Genomic DNA, 24673 nt, shown 5'->3' on the forward strand with positions numbered 1-24673 from the left:
AGTGGGCATGTGTAGCATGGAGAGAGGGCTCATCATGGACCACTTGCAGCGCAGTCACAAGACTTTTTGGTTGGTTATTAGTTGTTATTTATTTTATTTGTCAAAAGGTGTCCATCAGCAGGCAGTTATATATATGATTTGTGGTCCTCCTGGAGATAAATTAATAAATGGTTTCTTAACACTTTACACTAATCATTTGGTGTTGTTACAAGTGTTATTTATTTCAGTTGGCAAGCGTCCATCAACCGTTATAAGGGTTGTGGTCCCTCTGGAGAAAGAAAAAAATCAGATGGCGTCTTAACACCTCAGAGTAATCAATCATATGGTGTTGGTTACAAGACTTTATGGTTGGTTGACAGTTGTTATTTATTTCAGTATTGTCAGGAGTCGTTATTTGCATCCCGGGTCCCTGCACGTCCTGTCCGTGTATCCCTCCGCTCCTCCGGCCGGCCACGAGCCATAACAACCCTTACGCATAGAGCAATAAAGGCTATTTTCACGAGCCACCATCCATTAGAGAGTTTACTATTATACAAGATACTAACAAAACTCACGTGGCACGCTTACAGTTATGCATTTAAAGCCTCATGGAACCCAGTGCAGGAGAAAACAGTTAAAACCTCCACAAGCCGATACGAAAGTAGTGCGAGGGTAAAATTGCTAGATCGTCACACTCAGCGTCTTATATTTAACCGATTTCCGACCCCAAAACTGTCTCCTGCACCCCGATGACGAGATTCAATTATGGCTATCGTCGGCATTGTTAATTCCTGACGTACTATGGTATTAGCTAATCGTCGAAAACCGGTAAATACGAGAATCTGGCAACGGTGTGCGAGGGTCAGTGACGAGGGTAATGGCGGACCATGACAACACTCCGCTCTGTTTACCTCCTCCAGGACTGTGATGACCGCCTTCTTAGCATGGAACAGTGATATTAAAAGGTGAGCGGTGGGCAGCAGGCTTATATTCACAGGTGTCTGGCGTCCGCGGGTGTTAAAGAACCGGAGAAATCAGGGTTGGCGGGAAGCTGAGATCTGGGTCGCGGGTGGCTCTCCATTTTTACCGCATTTTCGTAATTATTTTCCCTCTGTTTGTTATTTTATGGTCCTCTTCGTCTCCCTGGAAGCCGTGCAGGTGCGTAGTTCCCCCGGTGCAGTGGCGGCGGCGCGGTGCATTTGTTTCCTGTTAAAAAGTGATAGTTTGTGTTCTCGTCTTCGTGGCGTTCTATGGTTTACGTTTTTTTTAAACTTTTTTTGTGTTGCTGTTGATGGGTCTTGGGTGAGTGGCGTGTGAGGCAGCTGTGCATGCGTGTTTGCTTGTGTGTGTGTGTGAGTGTGTGTGTGTGTGTCAGGGCTGATGGTGAGGCAGAGCTGTTATGGTGTGTGTGTGTGTGTGTGTGTGTTACTTTGGTTGATGTGATTGGCACAGCTGAGGTGGGCTTGTGGAGAGAGCTTGGCTATCCATGTGTAGGCATTTCATACGGTAGTTTACTCAGCCATGTGTCCAGCTTGTGTATCATGCTGTTGACTGATACTTTGGATACAGCCCCAGATTTCTCATGACAAACAGTTGAAGAGTCATGTTCTGCTGTGTGGAAATGAGCTGTGCATCAGCGTTGACACGCATTGCATGTTACCCTGTGTGCCTGTGTCTCACACAACACATAAGTTTTCAGGATTATTGCAGAAGTATGCCCATCTCACTGTGAGGGACACTTTTGTGCTATATGAAGTACTTTCTGCACATCTAACAGACTATCATACTTCTCTGCTGTTGTAAATCATTTGTTAATGAGATATTATTTTCTTAAAATGTGGTCAGGCATGAATATATTTAGTGATTCATCTCCTTTTATTGCATTTTGCGGTAAATCCTAAGAATAGCGGCTCCTAGCGCGGTGCGCATTTAGGGCACGGTGTGGTGGTAATTATAACATTTCTAGCATGTACGATGGGGTTTTGACAAGCGGACAGGCGTGCTTATGTCACAAGGGGTGTATTTTTCCATGCTGGCCTCACTATTTCTTCTAAGTCAAAGGGCAATGAGACTGCGAGCTCTGGGGTGAAGAAAAGGAAGAGCCCGCGCGGAAAAATACACCCCTTGTGACATAAACACGCCTGTCCGCTTGTCAAAACCCCTTCATACGTGCTAGAAATATTGTAATTACCACCACAACGTGCCCTAAATGAGCACCCGCTAGGAGCCGCTATTCTTAACCCTTTCCATCCATGATGCAGACGTCGGCGTCACAGTATGGAAAAGGTCAAGAGGAAATGGAAGAGGGTTAATCCTCTTCTAAACCTTTCAATCCTCTAAATTCCTCTTAATCCTCTTCCATTTCCTCTTAATCCTCTTAAGAGGAAATGGAAGAGGATTAAGAGGTTTAGAAGAGGACTAACCCCTTCCATACGGTGACGCTGTCAGACGCTGACGTCGGTGCGCTGGAGTGAAGGGGTTAAGATTTACCCATTTTGCCAGTATGGCAAGTCAAGTCAGGTTAGATAAGTTTGGTCGGATTAGGTTTGATTTACTTTGGTTAGATTAGTTAATTGTTTACAAGAAACTTATGATATGCTTCATGCTGCACTGTTGGTTGTCTCTTTCAGTCAGATGTGCTTCTGGAATTTTATTTGACTTATCTGGTAGCCCCTCAATTAGTAATAAATCTTCAAGTATTTTCCAGACAAGTCACCATGTAATTCGCTCTCCTCTGTAGGGAGCATGCTTGGATATGTCTGAGTCCTTCCCAGTATATAATAAGCTCACCAAACATCTCCACACAAGACGTGGATTCAGTACGTTTCTTAGCCAGTAGGAGGTAATGTAATTGTTGGTTTTTGTAAAGAATATAACATTTGAAAATGTCACTTAATATTTTTAGTACTATTAATTTTCTTGTGCAAAACATTGAATAAACAACAGAATCAGAATATGAAAATAGGTTCATATTTTGTATGACAACTGCGGCCAGGTGCTATGAGCCAACACCAAAACAACACTGCATATGTACCCATACCAGCGATTAAAGACCTGATTTGCTTGATATTTTTCATCCTAGGTGTGGATGCTCTTTCGTAGCTGTTGTAAGCAAGGTATTCTGGGTCTGGATTTGCTTGGGAATGGCCATTGCTTGAAATGTTTGGGGCAGACACATGAAGGTTTTGTTCCTTTCCAAGCCACACCTCTTTTTATGTTCGTTTTGCATGATTTTCATTTCATCGGCTGTACTTCCTAGGACTGAAGTGTTGCCCTGTCCTTCAACCTGTTCATACATGGGTATTTGTCTACTTTCTTCCATGAATAAGACTTGCAGTGGGTAAGATCCCATGTATATGCAGGCATGTTCTTCTCATTAGCATTTAACATCCGAAATCCCCACGCTAAGTCACATGATGTTTTTGTGTCTGGCAGCAGCCTGTGCCTTGTAGTGGGTATCATTTTCATTAATAAGCATATTTTTACTTTGCAATGCAGGTGACTTACTTATTCTGATGTTCGTGAACTTTCACATTTATTTATCTCTTTACGCTTATTTCATGGGGGCATATATAACTTACATTTAACTTTCAATTTTACTAGTGACATAGATTTTGTTAGTGTTTATTACACTAGAATTTAACTCAGTTTTGTGAATCAGAAACCACGGAAATATTTCCAGAGTATGTTTGAATAAATACAAAGATAAGAACATACTGGTACTTTGATTTAGCTAAAATGTTTTCTGGGTCATACTATATAAATAAACAAATAAATCAAAATAGGCTACTGTTTAGGTTCACTATCCTCGCTTGAGACACAAAAACAGTCCCTACACGAAGTTTGTACCCCTCGATTGGTGCTCTTAGGTGCGCCCATTGAGGTGTGTGTAGTAACAAATTTGTTTTGGCTGCTGATGATCTGAAAATATACAGATTACTGAATACAGTTTACTGGAAGATGTCTGTGGAAGGGTGGGGTTGACTGGGGTGTGGTGGCAAAGTGCAGTGTGGTGCGCCAGAGGGGGCCACATCTTTCAGTTGCCCTTACTCGGAGGTGACTCTAAACTAGGTGTCAGATATACCAGTCATTTAAAAAAGATGTGAGTAATATTTGTTGTGACTGGTACAATACATTGTACCTTCAGAATTACGAACAGTGTATGGGCATTGTATCTTCAGAGTTGTGAGCAGTGTATAGGTATGTGCTCTTAAGTAATTACAGAACAGAAGAGTGGTTGGTGAGGCTGAGACGGTGGGAGATAGCAATAAGTAAATCAATATTGAATAAAGAGAAATAGATCATTCTTCAACTTTGAGTGTTGCAGTTTTTAATCTTTCCAAGCTTTAAGCTTCTACAACATGTGACAGGTGAAAATTGTATGTACTCATTTATCTACCAGCCCGAAAAGGAGGATGAACAACTGGGTGGGCTGTTTGCCGACTGCTTAGGGGCTGCTCTTACAGTCGTCTGGTATGCACCTTAACCAAAGACCCTACTAACCTGGTAACAGGCATTACCATCGCCTCAATCTGCTTTCACAGTGGTTGTTTTCATGATATCAGCGACCCCCAACGTGGTGACGATCATGACAACATGAAGATGTGTGATTCGGTAATGTTGGCATGCCGGAGCGGCGGGAAATGTCAGCTGAGTGTAGGATAATGAAAGATAAATGTGAAAAGTAAACGTGAAGAATAAATATAAAGAATAACTGTAAAGAATGAATATGAAAAAAATGCGGAGTGTCTCACTGGAATACACCGCTCAGATCTGCTGATAACCTAATATTTTCTAGGCACAATAGGGGAAATAATGGTGACAAGTATTAAATCTCTATTATTTAGCAGATTTCAGCAAGACAGTCCACCTTTATTCATTACATTTGTTCACTTTTCACACTTATTTAGCAGACTTTGCATTTATTTTTCACATAATACGGCTGATTTCAGTGTATGTTTGCCCTATGCCTACATAGGCTATCTAGAATAATAGGAGAGTTTAACCAAGAAGGCATAATGGGTGAATAATGGTGACTTGTATTGAAGTCCTCCCTTCTTTGTTGTGTACTTTTGCAACAATAAACCATCAATCAATCAAATTTAAGTTCTTAGCAGGGCATTTGCTGGTCAGCAGGTGAAGTGAGGTTATCTCATTCAAATTTTTCATTTTTTTTTTCTCATATTACCATTGAAGCCATGCAACGTATTCCTGTATTGTTCAATATTTTTTTACATTATTTAAAGAAATAATATAACCACTTGAGAGCAAGAACTTGTATTATTTACTAATTTATTGCATTGGTAAGCTTATTGGGAGCCCCCAGCTACCAGAGGTTCCAATCTCTGGCACTGATTGACACGAACAGCATCTTGAAAGATGACTGTGAAAGCAGATTTTTTGTTGGTGACGCCTATTACCACTCATTGGTAACGATCAACACAAACGAAAGTGACTGTGAAATTGGCCCTAGGTCAGGATTTGAACCTGGGCCCACTGATTTATAGCCAGCATGCTGACCACTACATTACTGAATGAATGATTTCAGGTAGCCATAAGGGAAAACTTACCTGTGTTTTGAGGGCAGACCATTGCTTCTAGAGGACATCAAAAGCATTTTGAGAAGTGGCTCGGCCCAAACCACGAGTGCTTCATTTAGTTACCGGAAAGGGTTTGGAAGTGGTTTGGCCCAGACCATGTGTGCTGGGTTGTCTCCTTCCTGTAGAGGTGGTCCCACTCCTGATAAAATCAGACTGAATAATGTTTGCTTTCTTCAAAATATAATTTTGGTTGATTTGGCAGGTGATAGTTATTCTCTGGAAATTGCCGTTTAAAGTTTCATTGATTCAGCATCATTCAATCAGTTTTTACCAAAGTTTTTTGCAAAAGTTGATTGGCTTGAGATATTCACCCAGGAATTTTCTTATTTGTTTGGTGACTATGTCAATTAATTTGTAAGATATTTTGTGACAGTTAAACAGATAGATTGACTGACAGATAACAAAAATAATATATATGGATTGTTTATAACACAGCAGTTAGTAAGGTAAAGTTGGGAACATATGCTATTAACTTTGTGTGGTAATTATTCAGAATCGTAGTTTGGCACACTAACTACCGCACCATGGAGACGCATGTTCAGCAGTCAGTGATGACTGAAAATATATAAGGGATGCAGGTCACTGGCTGGTGTAACAGTTTCTTATTTAATCCCAAGAAATATATTGTTTTTAGAACTAACTTTAGAACTTCTTACAACTATATAAAACTTTGATATTTACTATGTTGCACTGATAAGAAACTTATTAAAAATATACTCTTCATGACCTTAAATTTCATTAGTTACTGCAATAGTCTGGATGATACACAACATGTGATAAGAACCCAGTATATTATGGTTGAGGTATAAACTCTGAATTTCCTACATTTGGCAGCAACCATCAAGATGAGTGGCAGATACAGCAGGACGTACAGCCGGAAGAAAGCGGCTCCTCCTCCCATTAGCCAGTTTGACAAATTGGTGACGGACCCAGGCAGCAGCAACAGCACCAAGCCATCGGCCACCAAGACAGCTGGCCACATTGGCAAGTGGGGCATCACCTCCTTCACATCCCTGCGCAGCATCAATGGACTTGGTAAGTCTCATACCCAAACCTAAGAGTTATACTTAAAGATAAATATATATACCATGTCTGTTTTCCCAACATTATTTTTCTCATATTGTACTATAACTACTTGATGTGGATAACCTGTCTAGTCTATAAGTTTACATCAGTTTAGGTTTTAGAGTATTAATTAGTACATACTTTTCAGCTGGGAAAGAGGACACAAACAAACGATTTCTTGAGGATTCACCACCTTCAACAATTGGTGACAGTGCCTACAGTTTTGACGGTGGGAATCCTGCCAATGGAGCTTCCCTTCAGGTGAAGCCTCCCATCAAGACTTTCAGCAGACCAAGGAAGTTCTTCAAGTCCAGGAATACAGAGGAGATTCCTGAGGTCTCCAAGTCAAGTGTTGACAAATTACCGGGGAAGACAAGTGATGGCGTGTATGGTGTGAAGGCCCCTCCTCTGGCTCCCTTTGAGATACCAGACTCTAATCAGGGGAGCCAGAGTGACCTTGGGCCAGCAAAGGGGAGTGCTGAGGCTGTGAGGGACAATGTGTTCGACAAGCTTGTTACCGGCTCCTCAACCAATAAGTCCAACAATTCTGAAACAGTGACCACTTCAAGGTCAGGTAGTGGTATTAAGTTAAAGATCTTTAAGAGCAGAAATGTGGCCTCGTGTTCTCAGGAAACCTATTCAAGTACCGTAGAATTGCCCAGTGATGACTCTCACGCAGGCAGTGCCTCTACTAGCGTTGCCAGTTCTCCTTCCACTAAAGATTTAAGTGAAGAAAACAGAGACTCTTCAGAGGAGCTTGCCCCCGCTGTCTCCCCACAGACTGAGTACAAAGACTTACAAGTCACTCTGCCAACTGTTTCATCAGGGGTAACCAGTTACAGTTCTTCAGACAAAGACACACTGAGTAGGACATTAAATGAAACTCTAGAGTCTTCTTTTGAATATAACGAGATCGTTGACCAGAGAACTGGCTTGCCGATAGGCATGTGTAATGAGAATCGGTTTAGAGTATCAGGGAACAGATCAAACAGTGAGACACCACAGTGTGATGCCAAGGAAATAGACGACTCCAAATTTTCAAAATCTGGTGAATTGAACAAGTTTATCAGAAAAAAATTAATATCAACATCTGAAATAGACACTCAGCAAAGTGAGTTACCCAGTGAAATCTGTGATGCCGCAATGCCTGATTATGATGTGTTAAGTATGGGAACGAGTGATTTTGTGCAGCCACAGAAAACGCCGCCCATGGAACGGGGCGGCAGCCCATGCGTGTCCTCAAGTGCTGGTGATGGAGAGAGTGATAACTTTAATCTCTTCGGCACAGACTTTGATGAAAATGAAATTGTGGATCGTACAAATATTGACTGTTCCATTCCCGGAGAGCTTCCCTTCAAGGACGAGGGCAGCATGGGAGACACGCAGGAAATGGAGGACTTGTTATTCTCAACTCAGGGTTCACTTGTCTCTTCACATTCATCTGGGGCAGCTAGCTATGAGTCTTACAAGCTGGGCCAGCAGTCGAAGTCAGAGACGGAAGGCATAAAAAAGCCTGGCCTGCCGCTTGTCAAGAAAAGGAGCATCTTCAAGAGCAGGGATGCTGATAGGGATGCCAAGAAGAGGGCCACTTACACGCACAAGTGGCACAGCCATGAAGAGAAGGAAGACAGTTCCAAGCAGCTCATGCCCGTGCAGCAGACTGCTCAGAGCGCATCAGCAGGAAGCTCAGCGTTTGATGATTTTGACTTTGAACCAACATCATTGAAGAGAGTTCACACGTGGCCCAGCTCCTCCACAGACCTTGATGACTCCACAGACAACCAGTCTGTGACAAGCGTCAAGTGTGCTAAGAGTGCAAAGCAGGTAAGGATGCATCAATGTTTTACACTTCAGGGGTTTATAAATGCTATGGAATTGTATTAATGAATGTTGTCAGAGTTTCTGAAGATGTTCATGGTATGATCTGTTCAAATTCCTCATGAAACAGGACTTTTAAAGGAAAATAGTTGCATCAGCTCATGCTTCCACCTCTCTTCTAAGTTTCTAGGCACACCATAATCTGAAATGGGCTCCAGTTTATCTTTCTGAGCGCTCCTATTAAATCTACCTATCTATATCTCTGATGCTCTGCCCCCTCACGCGAACTTCCCTCCAGGGGGTGGCTGCGGCAGAAGTGTCTCCATCTCTCCCTGTTCTGGCACTTCCTCTCAACTCAATCCTGCTACTTTCAACTCTCGCTCCTCTCAACTCAATCCTGCTACTTTCAACTCTCGCTCCAATACTCACTCATCATATTGATACACTTCACAGGTGGTCTCTTTCAATCCTTCCCTCATACACTTTCTTCACAAATTCATTCTCCTTCATTCTCATCACACATAAAAAATCTCAGCTCACTATGCTTCACCAACTCCACCACTCCACAGTCCACTCCTTTCACTGTCACACCCATACCAAAACTCTCATACACACTTTCACTGCTTTCTCCATCCCATCCTGAAACACCACATGCACCTCTTACATACCTCATTTCCACTGCACATATTCTCAGTTGCTGTGCTGCATTCCATGTCTATGTCTCTGAATCGGTGTCCGATGGGTATCTGACGGTGTCACCGTATGGAAAGGGTTAGTCCTCTTCTAAACCTCTTAAGAGGAAATGGAAGAGGAATTTAGAGGATGATTGAGAGGTTTAGAAGAGGATTAATCCACTTCCATTTCCTCTTGACCCTTTCCATACTGTGACGCCGACGTCTGCGTCACGGATGGAAAGGGTTAAAACTAAGTCATTAAAGGGTTTCATTTAAAGTTGGTGATGGTCTTCAAGTTTTGTCATTGCTTTAGGGCTTTTATGTATTTCGTGGCATATTTTCTTCAGTTTATTCATTCATTCATCTTTGATGCCTGCTCCTAGGATTTCCCACCAGGGGATGGCCACGGCAGAAGAGTTTCCATCTCTCTCTATCCAGACACTCCCTCCTTTCCTGCTCAGAGTTTCTAAAGGATCTTTCACCCCTCTCCCTGACATACTCCTGCACCCTATCTCTCCATTTCACTGGAGGTTGTCCTCTAACATTCCCTCCCTCTATCTCACTCACATACACCCTCCTGGTCATCTTATTCTCCTCCATTTGCTCCATGTGGCCAAATCACTTTAAAGTCTGTCACTTCTTCAGTTTGAGTAAAATATGCACATGTCTCTTTAGTAATGGGAAGAACAAAAAAATGGATTCAATATTATAGATGAAACTGTTCATTTTCTTAAGTTACTATGAATGTCTTGTTTTCAGTATTATACTGTGGTGAAGAATGTCAAGAAGACCCACCAGCTTCAGGAGTCTGGGGAGTTCCAAGAGTTCAATGATGATGTGGAATACTTCCTGGATGCCCTGCGCTCCTCCTACGCCGTATCCACACGTTGCCTGGCGGCCATCAACCTGGCGCAGAAGTGCATGGTGCCCTCCTTCAGGATGCACCTCCGGGCTCATGGAACAGTCATCAAGTTCTTCAGTGCCCTCTCTGATGCTCACTCAGACAATGTGAGTGCTGTGCTTAAGCTATTTATCACCACTAAACTAGTAACCTATTACCTCCAAATTTGTAGCCTGTTGCTGTTAGGTTAGTAAACTATTACCTCCAGATACTTAGCCTGTTGCTGTTCGATTAGTAGCCTATTGCAGTTACATTAATTAAGTTTTAACACCATAGACAAGAGGGAGCCTGTGCCTGCAGAATTTGGACTGTTGATTTTCAGGTCTGGATATTGGATTAACCCCTAAAGGGTGGGGATGTAACGTGAAAATGGTTCTCCCCGTGTGCCAGTGTTCTGATGTTTCCCTGAAAATTGCTCACTTTCCGTTATCAATTTCACGGCTCTTCCCAAGTCAATAGCTTTAAATTTATGAGCATTTGCTTTATCCATCCTTCCTCTTCAGTCTGCCACAAACTTGAAGTCTCTACGTCATGTGGTGTTTCCGTGGTGATGTGATGAAGTGCAGTAACTTAGCTCTCCGCAAGCCTGTGTTCGCATAAGTTGTGGTTGGCATGGTGTAGCTAACGGCTCTCCCCTTCCATGCACTCAACCCCACAATAAAGCCCCTTCATTACACTCATATTCTGAAACTGATAACCCAGAAGGGTGGTGGGATGCATCCTCAGTGGCCTCAGTATCACTTCCACCATCACCATAATGAGTTTGATCAACAGGATTGCTACCAAAGCGAGGTTGCACAATAATGGGGCTCAGTCTTTCTGGTAAGACTAGGGATTGGAGTTCAATGCTGTTGCTGTCACTATATTCACCACTAACACCACTTTCAAAGCTCAAAGAAGTCATTCCAGATCTCATCCCAATTGGGCTCACACTGAGAGCTCTTTTAGGAGCAGGAGGAGGCTTAGGAGGAGTTAAGGTCACTGGCTGTGGACACTTGGGCGTGGAATCAGATGAAGAAGATGAAAAAAACTCTCCTCCTGCCATTGTTACAGTCACAGAAACATTGAGAATGGCAAGGAGGAGTTGTGTGGCAGCCTAGGAGTCACGCTGACCCATAGATCCCCACTCAAACCTCAATATTACGTCGGAAAAAGGGAGACCGGAAAACCCGTCACCCGCCCTTAACCTGGCAGCCGGAAAAACCCGTCACCCATCCTGTAGGGGTTAATGGATGATTAGTGAAGTCATTGTCCAAGTTGTTTAAAAAGAACAAAAAGAATCTAAATTGTTTTGAAGTGCAACTGATTAACCAATATGTAACCAGAAATGTGTCACCGCTTGATTTCAAGCATATACCACACTTGTCATTAAGACTGTTGTTCAGTTCTGTTATTTACCTTGTTACTGGTAAGACATTTCCCTGCTAATGTTTATATTTTCCTTATTTTGTGTGACAGAGGCTGGCGATCTGTGCAGCCACAGTCATGTTCACGCTGAGCCAGGACCGCCTTAACATGGACTTGGACAGGAACTCCCTGGAGCTGATGCTCAACCTGCTGGACACTGATGCAGATGCTGCTGAAGATGTCCCCCCTGTAGACGTGGCCTTCATCAGCCAGAATAAGAAGAAAATCAGAGAGCTTTGCAATGACATGCAGAAAAAGGGTCATGCAAAGCACCTTAATTTGGAGAACATTAATGTAAGTTTAGAGAGGTATGGAAATCTGTAAAGAGAATAATGATTGAGCAATTTTATTTTTAATGATGGAAGCTTATTGGAACAGCTGCTGTTGAATGAAATCTTTTGTATTGTCCCACAGGCTGGTCATTTGGCCATGGAAACGCTGCTGAGCCTGACATCCAAGAGAGCCGGAGAGTGGTTCAAGGAGGAGCTGCGGGAGCTGGGTGGGGTGGAGCACCTGGTGCGCACCATAACCTCCTGTACTGAGGCGTTCTCACCTGACCTGGAGACCTGGACTCACCCCCTGCTGGAGAAACTGTCCAAGGTTGATCGCTGCCTCAAGGTTCTAGAAAATGTGAGTAGTGCAGCAACTTCTAGAAATGTTCTTACATACATATGTCGATTGTATTATTTATGTTCTTGACGTAGGTGTGTAGATTGTATTATTTATGAATGCTATTGGTTCCAGTTTTGGTCAAAATAAGAAAAAAGTGAGTAATATTTTATTCAGTTAAGTGCAACTAAGAAAATGCAATCATGTTACATTTTGTGGTTACCTTCTGAGAGAACCATGCAGTGTTCCGTTGCACATAATGAATTTTTATTTCAATGGAAAAACCCAACTCTGCCTCACTACATTATATTTGTGTCATATTAGATGATGGCTGTGGCTCTGTGGTCTTTGAACACATACTAGGGTAACGGGAATACAATACAGGTTCTGATGCACTTATCTCTGTTTAGTTAGCTTTAGGGTTTTCATTATTATCACAGTTATTACAGCATTCAAACTTTCCCAGAGCTGTGTTGCTCTACACCAGTTGCAAAAATATTGTCAGTTGAATGTTGTAAGGAAGGATATTCTAACGAAACATCTCATTTTCATGATACGTATTCAGTTGAGGCAAGGCCTTGATCAACCACCTGCTTTGGTGCTGTGTGGTCTACCTCAAGCTGAACCTGTGATTGGTCATATTTCTCTTGTGGGTGTGGTACATTACTAGCTTGTGGCTATCCAAGCCAAACTTATAAGTTCTTATGCCTTCGAAGCACCCTCAAGCTGGTAAAGTAGCCTCTGAAATGGAGGAGAGAGCAAGAGTTGTGCAGTCTTTAGAGAAGATAGAAATTTGAAGCATCTTGTTTGGGGTGAAGATACAACACATTTACTCTACATTTGGTAATTTTTTGGATTTACATAATTTCTTTACATCAGAATTTGATTGTGTGTGTGTAAATGTTTTATTATCATTTTCTGAAAGTTATTTTCTTTGGCATTATATAAGTAAATGAAAGAAAAAATATTGTCCATTCATATCATTCTTTTCCATGTTTAACATTATCTCATACCCTGAATGCATTTAGGTAACACATCAGAATGCTGCCAACCAAGAGTACCTACTTCTGTACCAAGGTGGGATCTTCCCAGAGAAACTGATGAGCCTCTACAGAATGTGTCACGTGGATGTCCCTCTTTACCCCACCAGTGAGGCCAAGACCCAGAACACTTCTGTTGGTGGCATGTCCACTGGGCAACTCTTGGTGCAGACTCTGCTCACGACCATCAAGGTCCTCATCAACCTCACCCACAGCTCAGGCAAAGAAGGTAGGTGGCTCAGTGCTGCATTGCTGTTTTATGTGTGTAGTTTTATCCTAGGTGTGTAATATTATTTAAACAGTAGAGGAATATGTAGTCTTAGGTGGGCTGCATGTCAGCTGCCTCTGCTGGGATTGAATCTAGGCTCATGGATTGTTAGCCAGGGTTGCTAACTGCTACACCACAGAGGTTTTCATTTATCAGTGATATATTTATATATGCTTTACACTTAAGCAATTCATAACAACATTTATAAATATACATTTAATCAACAGCTATGGGCAGCAAGTTGTTGGGTAATCAGCAAGACCTGTATGATATCACCCTCTACTGCTTGTTGATTATGCCAAAGCACTTGCAAAATGACAAGAGGTTCGAGCTGATTATTCTTGTAAGTAACTGCACTGTGATAAAGGTTGTAGTCTCAAATAAAGGGGGTTTAGTATTATTGTCAGTACCATGATATACTATTGTGTATCAAGAGGTTTTTGTTCCATGCTGTGCTCTAAGGGAAGATAAAATAAAAATCATATTACCGTACTACATTCCCTTTTTTTTAAGTATCTCATGAACTAGGAATTATATTCCACCTCATTTGACTCCAAATCAGATGGGAAGTCCCTCCCTATAGACAGTGTAGGATGAGCATGGCCACTCTGTTGCTGGTGATTGGTTACAGCTGACCCAATGGAGGTTGGGCAATAAGTGTTTGAGAGCAGGCACTCAACAGAGCTTGAATATTTTACTAAAGTTTCTTTTTATTTGGTGTCAACTGAGGTGGAATAGAGTATAATACTAGTTTGTTGGGCCTTATACACTTTGTAGGGTGGGAAAGGACTTAATTTTTTGTATTTCTTTATTCTTCTGGGATTAAGAATACCTGTCTCCAAATGCTACTGCCTGCTGCAATTTATTGACCCCCAGCCATTTGCTGCCCCCCTGGATAGTTCCATTCATCCCTGGGGGCTGGTATTGACTACTTCAGGGTCCCTGCTTTGCATTAAGATGATTTTGTAGTGAAAAGTCTGGATATTGGCAATCATTATTGAATGTTTATATTATGATTTAATTGAGCAGGAACTATTATTTTTATAAAGTAAGCAGTTATTCATGATTGATTTTAGAGTTTTTGAGTTTAGAATGTTTCATGTTTTGTTTTTCAGGCTTGTTGCTTGCTCCTCAATTTGGTAGAACACAGCAAGTTCAACCGGACCATGCTCAGAAAGACCAAAGTTTTTGACGTCATGGATGGTGATAATGATGACATATTCTCATGTAAAGTATTTGCTTTCTGAAAATATTTACTCTAAGATATAATGAGAATTTTTACTACCAGGGAGTTCATGCTTGTATATAGTGTTTTCTGTTTCCCTTTCTTTTATTGGTGGATCATGTCTGGATATGATTTTACTTTTCTGAAAAGTAGTTTATAATATGGATCCTACCTCTTCAGGTCCTCGGGAGAAGAAAGGTGCCATGGAGGCGTTGGTGGAGCTGTTCTATCGCAGTGAGGAGAGTGCACGCCAGCAGGAGGCTCACACCGATGACATTATTGATAATGATCTGACAGAACAAAGCAAACAGAAAGATGAAGACAAGAAGGAAGATGAAATTGAAGAGACTGTAGCAAAATGTAAGTTAAAATAAGTTTCTGGCTACCTTTTGTATATCATATTTCTCCCTGTAATCAAAGTTAAGGCTAGTCACAGGGTTACTATGTGTCCTTGAAAGTCCTTGAAACACTGTAAATACATTCTGTTCTTGAAAATCCTTGTAAACTTGAAAAGTAGTGTTTAAATTTCATGGAGTCTTGATGTTCAGGGTGGAAAAGTGGTGGAAAAGTCCCCTGATTTCATGAATAAAGCCATCAGTTTCAGAACTATGTAAGTTTATCTTTGTAATAGATTTTTTTATAATTAATAGAGGCTTTTAATATTTTGCATAGTACAGTTATTCAGTATCATTTAGAGCAACCCGCCTCTCTCAGTCCAATTTATTTTCCAATAAGATGAGACCAGGACATGCTGTTACATTCAGTTGGTTCACTGGTCATGGCAGTGGCCTCCATGATCTGTTTTCTTTGCTGACTTTATATCCAAATCTCAACAAGAATTTGTCTTGGAATATGAAGTATGTTTACACATCATTACCAACTACAATAAGCTACATTTCATTTGTTATAGTATTGATGACTGCATTCGAGATTAATGCTGCATTTTTTAAATTGCATATAAATTGTCAGTTCATTGGAAGTATATTGAATAAACATTAAAGGGTGTTTAGTTTTATTCTATGCATTTGATCCTAACGTATTGATATCTCTTTAAAGTGCTGCAGAAGGCTGGCCACCACATGGAAGACACCTTAATAGCAGCATACACTGCCCTGCTGACTGGCTACTGCATCATGGAGGATGAGGTACAGACAAAGCTAGGTTTAGTGGTTAATAATTGAGGTTTCTCAGCTGCCACAGATACACGTGCCAAACTACAACTGTTGTGCTCCTCAAATCCTGGTTTGTTTGTCAGGATTGTGAGGCTTAGATGCTTGTATTCTTATCCTTGTGTGTGCTTCAGGATAGTGAGGCTAAGATGCATGTATTATTGTTGTGTGTATTTCAGGACTGTGAAGCTGAGATCCGAGCCATGCTACCTGATGGAAACTTCAGCTTGATGGTGACTGTGCTGAAGAAGTTTCTTCGGTTCATGGATCTCACAGCCTCTGTATGATATTAATTTACTCTGTATTTGAAGTACATAAGTAGTGTAATATTCTATCACTAAGGAGCTTAAGTCAGAGTAGCTTAAACAAGCTCACCTTTTTTTACATTATTTCATATCTCATCACATGCATATCATCCAACAAAAAAGCAAAAAATCTTTGTTCACTATGAACTTCATTAATCTATGTGACAAATGCTTCCTTCTGCACTCCAAAATATACTGATATGTATTTCCATTAATCATATTTTCAAGATACTGTCTGCCTGCTTGGTATGCAAAATATTGTCACACTGATGCAACTTTATGTTCTTCTCTACAGACAAGTCTGCTGCGGAGCTTGAAGCCGACAGAGCGGGTTGTGAAGCACATGGAGAAGCTGGACCAAGCGCCCGAAGACGAGGCCGAAATTGAAAGGAAAAAGCAAGAAGCCAAAGAACTTGAACTTGATGCTTTTGGGTTTTAAGGCCACTATTGTTACCCTAAGTAAATCTCTGTGCTCACCATAAATTAATTTATTTCAATTGTATAAATGAGTTACCCATTTGTGTATCAAATTCAATAATAAATATTTTATTTAAAACAGTAGTTTAAGGGTCATGATTTTATTTGCTTAATTTCATAATAACATTATTCCTGTAGCATGTGATGTTAAAGACCAGAGGAGAACGAAGATATATTGGGATTATGCAGCTTTGGTGGCCTCTAGTGTTTCATATTTGGACCAGCTCCTCTTTCACCTGGTGTTATTATCTGCAGCGCCAAGAGTACAATTTGCATTTTCCCCTCGTATATTACTGTAGTGTAGGGTAGGTAGTGCAATACACGCATCATCCATTACTCTGCCCTTCACTCTTCACTGGCCGACCAAAACCAAAGATAACAGCCCTTGACGACCCTTACGAATCATCAGTGGCAGCATCCTTGTCCTGCAGCAGTGTCAGACCAAGAGTGAAGAGACTTATAGTTGGCAGTGTTACACTAGTGTATAGTGGAGTAGTGTCTTTTACATTTTAAATATAAATTCTCGAAGAGACTATTTTTTTGTCAAGGAAAACTTTTGTGTGTTACTACTGTAATGGTGACTGTTCCCAGTGACTGAGGATCACACCCAGTCATTGACTTGTAATAAGCACCTCAGTATCTCACTTCATTTTACTAAAGCAGGAAGTTGATGTCTTGGTAAAGGCTAAGGAGTTAAATATAAACCCAACCACCCAATAAAGAGTAGACTTGTGTGGCTGTCAGGCCAGTGACTGGGTGAGCCTCAGAAGAATGTAAGGATTTTATGAGAGTTGTTTTTGCTTTACAAATGAATGATTCTGTACTTCTCTGCATATGCATGAGAGAAGGCTCATTAGGGGGAGGGGGTGACCAGAAGTACAGAGTTGTCAGGAAAATTCTACCAGTGACCTGATTTTTTTTAGTGAAGAGTGTGCATTCATGTCCTTAGGGTTATTTTTGTCCACTAGTGTGATAGTTGGAGTATACAAACATGCAGTTATCATTGTTTCATATACATTTCCACAAACCACATTACCCTGTGTTTTCTATTTGCACCTGATGTGTATATTCAAATGGGTTCCTAATGTGAGCCAACTATTCCTTTATGTAGTAACTTTCCCAGAGATCTCAGAATATAAAATTTTATGTTGATTAAACTGTGTCTTTGCATTGCCCTTCAGGAAACATTGCAAAGTGAATGGAACCTAAATCAACGTTGTATGTGACGCACGTAATTAACACATTAAAAAAGTCACCTGGATTGCCAATGCACCACCTTTATAGTGTTTTGAAATCAATGTTTGTAATATTAAGTAAAAAAAACAGAAAAAGTCAAGTCATTAGACCGTATTCTTAAATGTATTGGCTCCTCAGTTTGCCTGTTTGAAAAGCCTCTTGTAGAAAAGTTGCTGGGATTTTTGTGGACTTTTGTCAATCCAGTGATATTTACCTGACTGAAACATCTTGAAGAGGAAGAAATCACCCAGGAAAACCCAATTAATCTCTGTCGCCTTGGAAAACAGTCATAATGGGAGCCCAATACGTTTAAGAATATGGACCATTGTATTGACCAAGTGTCCCAAGCAAGGTCGATGAGGCAGCAAAGACGGACGGACAGACCCTCACGCAGCGCTGAGGTCACCTGGGGAGCCGATATCAGCCTGTGTTCTTTTCCTGTCACTTAAGCCGGAGATGTGCGTTTGGTCCACTTTTGTATCCATATTGGTGTAAATACAACATACACAAAGGAAGGATTGTTTGTCATACTACAGGAGGGGAGGGAGCGAGAGTAACAGAAATTGAGGGATCTGGCAGGCCATCCCCCCGAGCAGGAGACGCGGGGTGAGGGCCAAGGTCCGACGGGGCGGGCCAGTGTGCGTGCCGCGGTGGAAGGTAAAGGTGTGGTGCGCGCGGTGCTCCTGCAGATTACACGCTCGTGAGCCAACAGGAGGAACAGCAGACGTGGTGAGTGTATTCCGACTTTTCTTGTAATCTGTATTCTTGGCACAGCGGTTACTTGTGTGTGTCGTATTTTGGGTTATTTTATTTTTGCATACTTATTAATTTATTTGTTTATTAGCCCATTATTTATTTTTTGGAGATAAACTCGTGTAAGTAGCCAATGTTAAGGATTCCCATATTGAAATTTGATCACATAACGAAAGAGGAACTCGTTAGAGACATTATCAGATTATTTTCCGGGTTAATTTTTTTATCAGTATAATAATTTAAATAATACGCAAACTTTTTTGGCACCAGAGGAAAACGCAGCGGCCGCAGTACGAATCGGGTAGGAGATAATCGGATGCTTCTATTGGGATGTGTGTGTGTGCACCAACAACCAAAACGACACGTAACCAATATGAATCAATTGTCACTGCTTATAACAGAGGTAGATTGTCAGTGCTGAAACATTAAACATAACCACCAATGATCATTAAAAACTCCCCACACCATCTCGCCTCCTCAACGCTGCGAGGGTATGACAGTAAGGGGCGGGTCAGCGCTGTCAAGACGAATAATTATTGTACCGAAGCAGACGCGAAGCCTTATTTACATGCAAGCCGCGGTAGTCCCAAGTGAAAGAGCAAGTACTGGCGATAGAGAGGAAAAGGCTTTGGCGGTAGAAGAGATGGTACTGAATTAGGTCTTAGCGAAACTTATCAACAAGTAGTAATAAAGAGGAAAAAAGGTGTTAGTGGTTGAGGATGTAGTATTGGAATCGGTCCTAGCTTAACTTAAAAATTGGCGAGTAGCAATAGAGAGAGGAATTAGTGGGACAAGTCGTGGTACTGAAATAGGTCTTAGCGTAACTTAACGGTATCTATACTAACAAGTGACAGGTAATAAGTGTTCAAGGGAGTAATTCTGTACAGCTACGTAATGAGCCACGCTGTAGTATATCAGGTAAAAGAACAGGTAACAGTAATTAACAGAGGGAAAGGTGTTGATGGTACGTAGAAGAGGCGGTACGGATATAACTCAGCGTGACTAGGCTATTAACAACTGGCAAATAGTAATAGAGAGGGAAAAGTGTCAGTACGTAGGCTATTAACAACTGGCAAATAGTAATAGAGAGGGAAAGGTGTCAGTACGTGATAGTAGGTACATTGTTTGTTTTTAAAGCGTGCAGCCCCAGTGCAGAAGCCTCTAGTTAACGGTTAAAAGTGTAGTGATGATGCACGTGATTTTTTTTTTCATCATGAGAGGGAAGGAAAAGGTAATATGAAAAATAATAAAGTGGCGCAACGCAGACTAATCACTGGTCCCGTTGTCTTGTTGCGAACCTTAACCAGAACCCTCGAGCTGGATGCTTCACTATTACAACAACAACAACTACTACTACTGCTGCTGCCACCACTACTACTACTACTACTACTACTACTACTACTACTACTACCTACTAGTTATTGCTTCTCTTTCCATGGAAGAACATGTTGTATGTATGAATGTATGTATGTATGAATGTATGTATGTATTTATGTATATGCGTATGAGTACAATCTTATATTAATAACAGTGTCGTTTATCATTGATTTTTAACACTGAAATAAAATAAATCCTCAGTATGCCTTCGCTCCGTCTCTTGCCGAAGGTCACTAATTATTATTCCGTTACAATTATTATTATTATTATTATTATTATTATTATTATTATTATTATTATTATTATTACTATTATCATTATTATTACTATTATCATTATTATCATTATTACTGCCATTATTAAGATTTAAGACATGATGTTACCGGAAGTCTGCGGTGTTTAAATACGAGGCATATTGTGAATTAATCTGTATGTATACGTGACGTTGATGAGTTTGTGGTGGAACCTGTGTGTGTGTGTGTGTGTATGTGTGTGTGTGTGTGTATGTGTGTGTGTGTGGAGGGGAGGAAGGAAAGGGGTTGTGACTAAGCACTGAACACGCTCATGTACAGTTAATTTAAACACGAGTTCCTGCTTACTACTACTACTACTACTACTACTGCTACTACTTCCACTACCACTTCTACCACTACCACTATTCCCGATATTACCACTCAGAACTCATCATGTATGGAGTGATGAGAGACGGTAAGGGACGGAAGGGAGAGTTCAGTGAGTCGAGATGGACAGGTGTGGGAGGAGCGGCGAGTGGGTGGGAGGAAGTGGAATGGAGGGTGCGAATGTGCAATAGGAAGCTAGATGATGAGATAGACGAGAGGAAGAAGGGTTGGAAGGATGCGAAGAGAAAATGGAAATTGAGAGGGCGAAAGTGAGGGAGGTGAAAATATAAGATGAGAGGCGAGAGGAAGAAAGGGAAGGGAGGAAAGAGGACGAGAGAAAACTAGATATTGAAAGGGCGAGAGTAAGGTGAAAAGATAGAACGAGAGGAAGAAGGCTGGAGAGACAGGAAGAGAAGAAGAGATTGAAAGGGTGAGAGGGAGGAAGGTACGGTGAGAGAGAGAGACGAGAGGAAATAGGGTTGGAAAGACGAGATAAAACTAGATATTGAAAGGGCGAGAGTAAGGTGAAAAGATAGAACGAGAGGAAGAAGGCTGGAGAGACAGGAAGAGAAGAAGAGATTGAAAGGGTGAGAGGGAGGAAGGTACGAAGATACGATGAGAGACGAGAGGAAAAAGGGTTGGAAAAAAAAAAGACCAGAGAAAAGGGCGAAAGTGAGGAAGAAGCGAAAATACAATGAAGAACTGGAGGATTAGGAGAACGGAGACAAATAAAAAAAGAGAAAAAAGATGTTACGATGTTAGTTTATTACGAAGGCTTTTACGATACGAAGTGAAGAGACGGAAGAGTTATATATAAAGACTTACAAGCATGATACTGATGCGGCGGGAAGAAAGGAAGGAGGGTAGAAATAAGATAATGATGTGGTTAAGAAAAGGAGAAAAAAAGAAGGGTGTGGCTTGTGGAGAGGGCGTGTGGAGGAGGAAGACGGAAGATTGGGATGGAAGACGAGGAGGAGGAGGTGGAGTAGTAGAGGCGGAGGCAACGGGGGGAGGGAGCCACCAGACATGCTACCTAATAAAAAAGCAAAGATAACACCAGCTCCAAAAATGTAACACGAAGGGTGGAGTCGGGAAATGGACGGAAGAGTTACGGTAAAAATGAGAGAAAAAAAACCCAGTAGAAAAAAGACAACTTAAATTACGGAAGGAGGAGGAGGAGGAGGAGAAAAAAAAGAGGCGGAAGAAGAAAAGACACTAACAAATAAAATAAAAAGTGATAATAGGAAGGAAACTCAGACTTACCCCCTTAAAAAAAATCACGCGAAGAGAAGAGCCGAGCCGAGCCAAGTACTCTCACCGTAGTAGCAGGAAGAGAGGAAGGAGGGAGAAGCTGGAAGAGATAGGAGAGGAGGGGAATAACCTGGCCAGTATATACAGTTAGGGACACCACGCCACCTGCCCTAATCCTCCCGCGGGACAGTAACGGGGCGCAGCAGCAGGCTCGTCACCGGTGCCAAGGGGCGGGTGGGCAGCGGAGGGCGTGGGGCGAAGTGGAGAACCGCACGGAGCTGACGGGTGGATGGGAGGGAGTGGGTGGACGGGCGGGCGGGTGATGACGAAGCTGCTGTATGGGGAGGGGGGTGGGGGGCTGTGTGTGTGTGTGTGTGTGTGTGTGTGTGTTTTCTGAAGTCTGTGTGGGTGGTATGGGTAGATAACTGAGGATTTGTGGGCGTTCAAAGGGTAACCGTGTGTGTGTGTGTGTGTGTGTGTGTGTGTGTGTGTGTGTGTGTCCGCTCGTTAGTTCAATACCTTCAGGGAGGGAGCGACGTCCAGGAAAGGGGTAACGGTGTGAAGGGGTATGTAAGGGAGGGGGGAGATGGCCGGTGGTGGCGCGGGCTCTATGGGGAAGGGGTCGTTATGTAAGACAAAGGCAAGGGGCAGGGCAGAGACAAGTGAAGGTAGAGAGGACATCGATGGAGGAAGCGTGGTTAGCAAGGTATAGGGTTACGAGAGGCTAGTGAAGGTGACGGAGGTGTGAGTTAGCAAGGCATGGGATTGAGTAATGACAAGTGACGGCGGCGTGGACATGGGTGAGGGAAATGTGAGCAGTAAGGTAGCGAGTTACAAGAGTTGGGAAGGAAGTAACGATGCATTCTGGTTTATAAAAGTTATTAGCCCTTGTTACCATTTTTTTTGGGTGGAGGAGGAAGGTAGTGCAGAGGGAGGGGGTGGAAGAGGAGACTAAATAAAGTGGGAGAGGAGGATAATAAAAAGGATGGAGGAAGAGGAGAAGGATAATAAAAAATAGAGGAATGCATAAGAGGAGGAGTAGAAGAATGAACAAAAAGAGAAGGAGGAGAATGAAAATGAGGGGGAAGAGCGAGGAGAAAGTACTATATGAAGAAGCGGATAACTTTACTGGTGATAGTAGTAGTAGTAGTAGTAGTAATAGTAGTAGTAGTAGTAGTAGTAGTAGTAATAGTAAAAGTAGTAGTGATAGTTGCCTTGGTGATGGAAACAATATACTTGATTAGGGTAGTGCGCGTTGTTGTTGTTGTTGTTGTTGGTGGTGGTGGTGGTGTTGGTGGTGGTACTGTTATTGTTATTGGTGTTGGTGGTGGCGGCGGCGCAGGTAACTAAAAGAAGAAAAAAAATAGGTCTCACTACTACTAAAGCGACTGAACTTTTGTCTTAGAAGAAGAAACGCCGAGTCATGATTTTTGCATAACTCAAACAACGTCGACTCCGTTCAGTTACGCTTGTGTGTGTGTGTGTGTGTGTGTGTGTGTGTGTGTGTGTGTGTGTGTGTGCGCTATTCTTATTAATTTATGCTCCGGACTTGTTTTGAACTCGTTTGGAACTTGTTTATGCACTTCTACTGTCGACTACAAAGGAGGATAGAAAAGTAATTGGCTCGTTTCCTTTCGGGCTATGCTAAAAGAGAACGTGGCAGTAGTGTTGTTTTATCAAGGGCCTGGGCGGTACACGGAAGGCGGACGCTCTACACTTCTTCTTCTTCTTCTTCTTCCTTTTCTTTTTCCTTTTCTTTTTCTTCTTCTTCTTCTTCTTCTTCTTCTTCTTTTTCTTCTTCTTCTTCTTGTTCTTCTTCTCGTTCTTGTTCTTCTTCTCGTTCTTGTTGTTCTTCTTGTTCTTGTTCTTGTTCTTGTTCTTCTTTTTCTTCCAGGCCTCAGTCAGATAATCACGTGTAGCCGGTAGATGGCGTGGCGGGAGCAAACGGCGGGTCAGGGAGGGCATACAAATCAGACGCTTAGTAAACAAATCACTGGGGAGCTCGAATCCCTTTACCATGCTCCCAGCTGTCGAAAGAGAGGGTTGGATACTCCCCTGCTGCCCATACCTCCACTCTGTCACCCCAAATCATCATCTTCCCTCACCTGGACGCTAAAATCCCCTATGCCATGCTTTTAGTAATCGAAGGAGAGGGTTGGATTCTGTTTTAAGAGAGATAGAGGTGTCTTGATAATCGTCTTTTGTTCTTTTCTTTCCTCTATCACCCCAAATCGTTCTCTTAAAGCGTTCTCTTCTTGCACCTTAGCTCTCAGATCCCCCTATTGGCTGAAAGAAAGGGTTAGATTCTGTAAAAGTGGTTTGGATACTCCCGTTTTGTCCTTACCTTCACTTTATCTCCACAAATCGTCCTCTTCCTTCATCCCAGCCCTCAGATCCCTTTATGCACCAAGCTCCCGAAAGAGAGGGTTAGATTCCGCTAGAGAGGTTTTGATATTCTTCTCTTGTCCTTACCTCCACTCTGTCACCCCATATCGTCCTTCCAAAGTCTTCTCCTCTCTCACCCCAACGGTAAAGTCTCCTTACCATGCCCCTAGTGGCCGAAAGAGAGGGTTAGATTCTGTTAAAGTGGTTTGGATACTCCCGTTTTGTCCTTACCTTCACTTTAACGCCACAAATCGTCCTTTTCCTCCATCCCAACCCTCAGATCCCTTTACGTACCAAGCTCCCGAAAGAGAAGGTTAGATTCCGCTAGAGAGGTTTTGATATTCTTCTCTTGTCATACCTCCATTCTGTCACCCCATATCGTCCTTCCAAAGTCTTCTCCTCTCTCACCCCAACGGTAAACTCCCCTTACCATACCCCTAGTGGCACAAAGAGAGGGTTAGATTCTGATAGAGAGGCATTGATATTCCCCCTTTGTCCTTATCTTCACTCAGTC

The 24673-nt window shown here is 42.1% G+C and overlaps 2 protein-coding genes across 2 annotated transcripts in view; both read left to right on the forward strand.

Moving 5' to 3' along the window:
- The first annotated feature begins 777 nt into the window (after positions 1 to 777).
- Positions 778 to 17569, forward strand: LOC127001760 (wings apart-like protein homolog). The gene is made up of 13 exons (XM_050866910.1): positions 778 to 944; positions 6414 to 6614; positions 6793 to 8468; positions 9896 to 10144; positions 11496 to 11738; positions 11859 to 12074; positions 13082 to 13322; positions 13589 to 13704; positions 14477 to 14588; positions 14767 to 14946; positions 15643 to 15731; positions 15935 to 16036; positions 16356 to 17569. Exons 2-13 carry the CDS (start codon positions 6425 to 6427, stop codon positions 16497 to 16499), a joined length of 3558 nt encoding a protein of 1185 aa, XP_050722867.1. The 5' UTR covers positions 778 to 944; positions 6414 to 6424; the 3' UTR covers positions 16500 to 17569.
- A 791-nt stretch (positions 17570 to 18360) lies between these two features.
- Positions 18361 to 24673, forward strand: part of LOC127001761 (ras-related protein Rab-23-like) — an 89788-nt gene continuing 83475 nt past the window's right edge. Inside the window, exon 1 of the mRNA XM_050866911.1 lies at positions 18361 to 18502. The gene's annotated coding sequence lies outside the window, so the exon portion shown is untranslated. The remainder of the gene's footprint in view (positions 18503 to 24673) is intronic.

Source organism: Eriocheir sinensis, chromosome 21, assembly GCF_024679095.1.
Source record: "Eriocheir sinensis breed Jianghai 21 chromosome 21, ASM2467909v1, whole genome shotgun sequence".
Lineage (NCBI taxonomy): Eukaryota > Metazoa > Arthropoda > Malacostraca > Decapoda > Varunidae > Eriocheir > Eriocheir sinensis.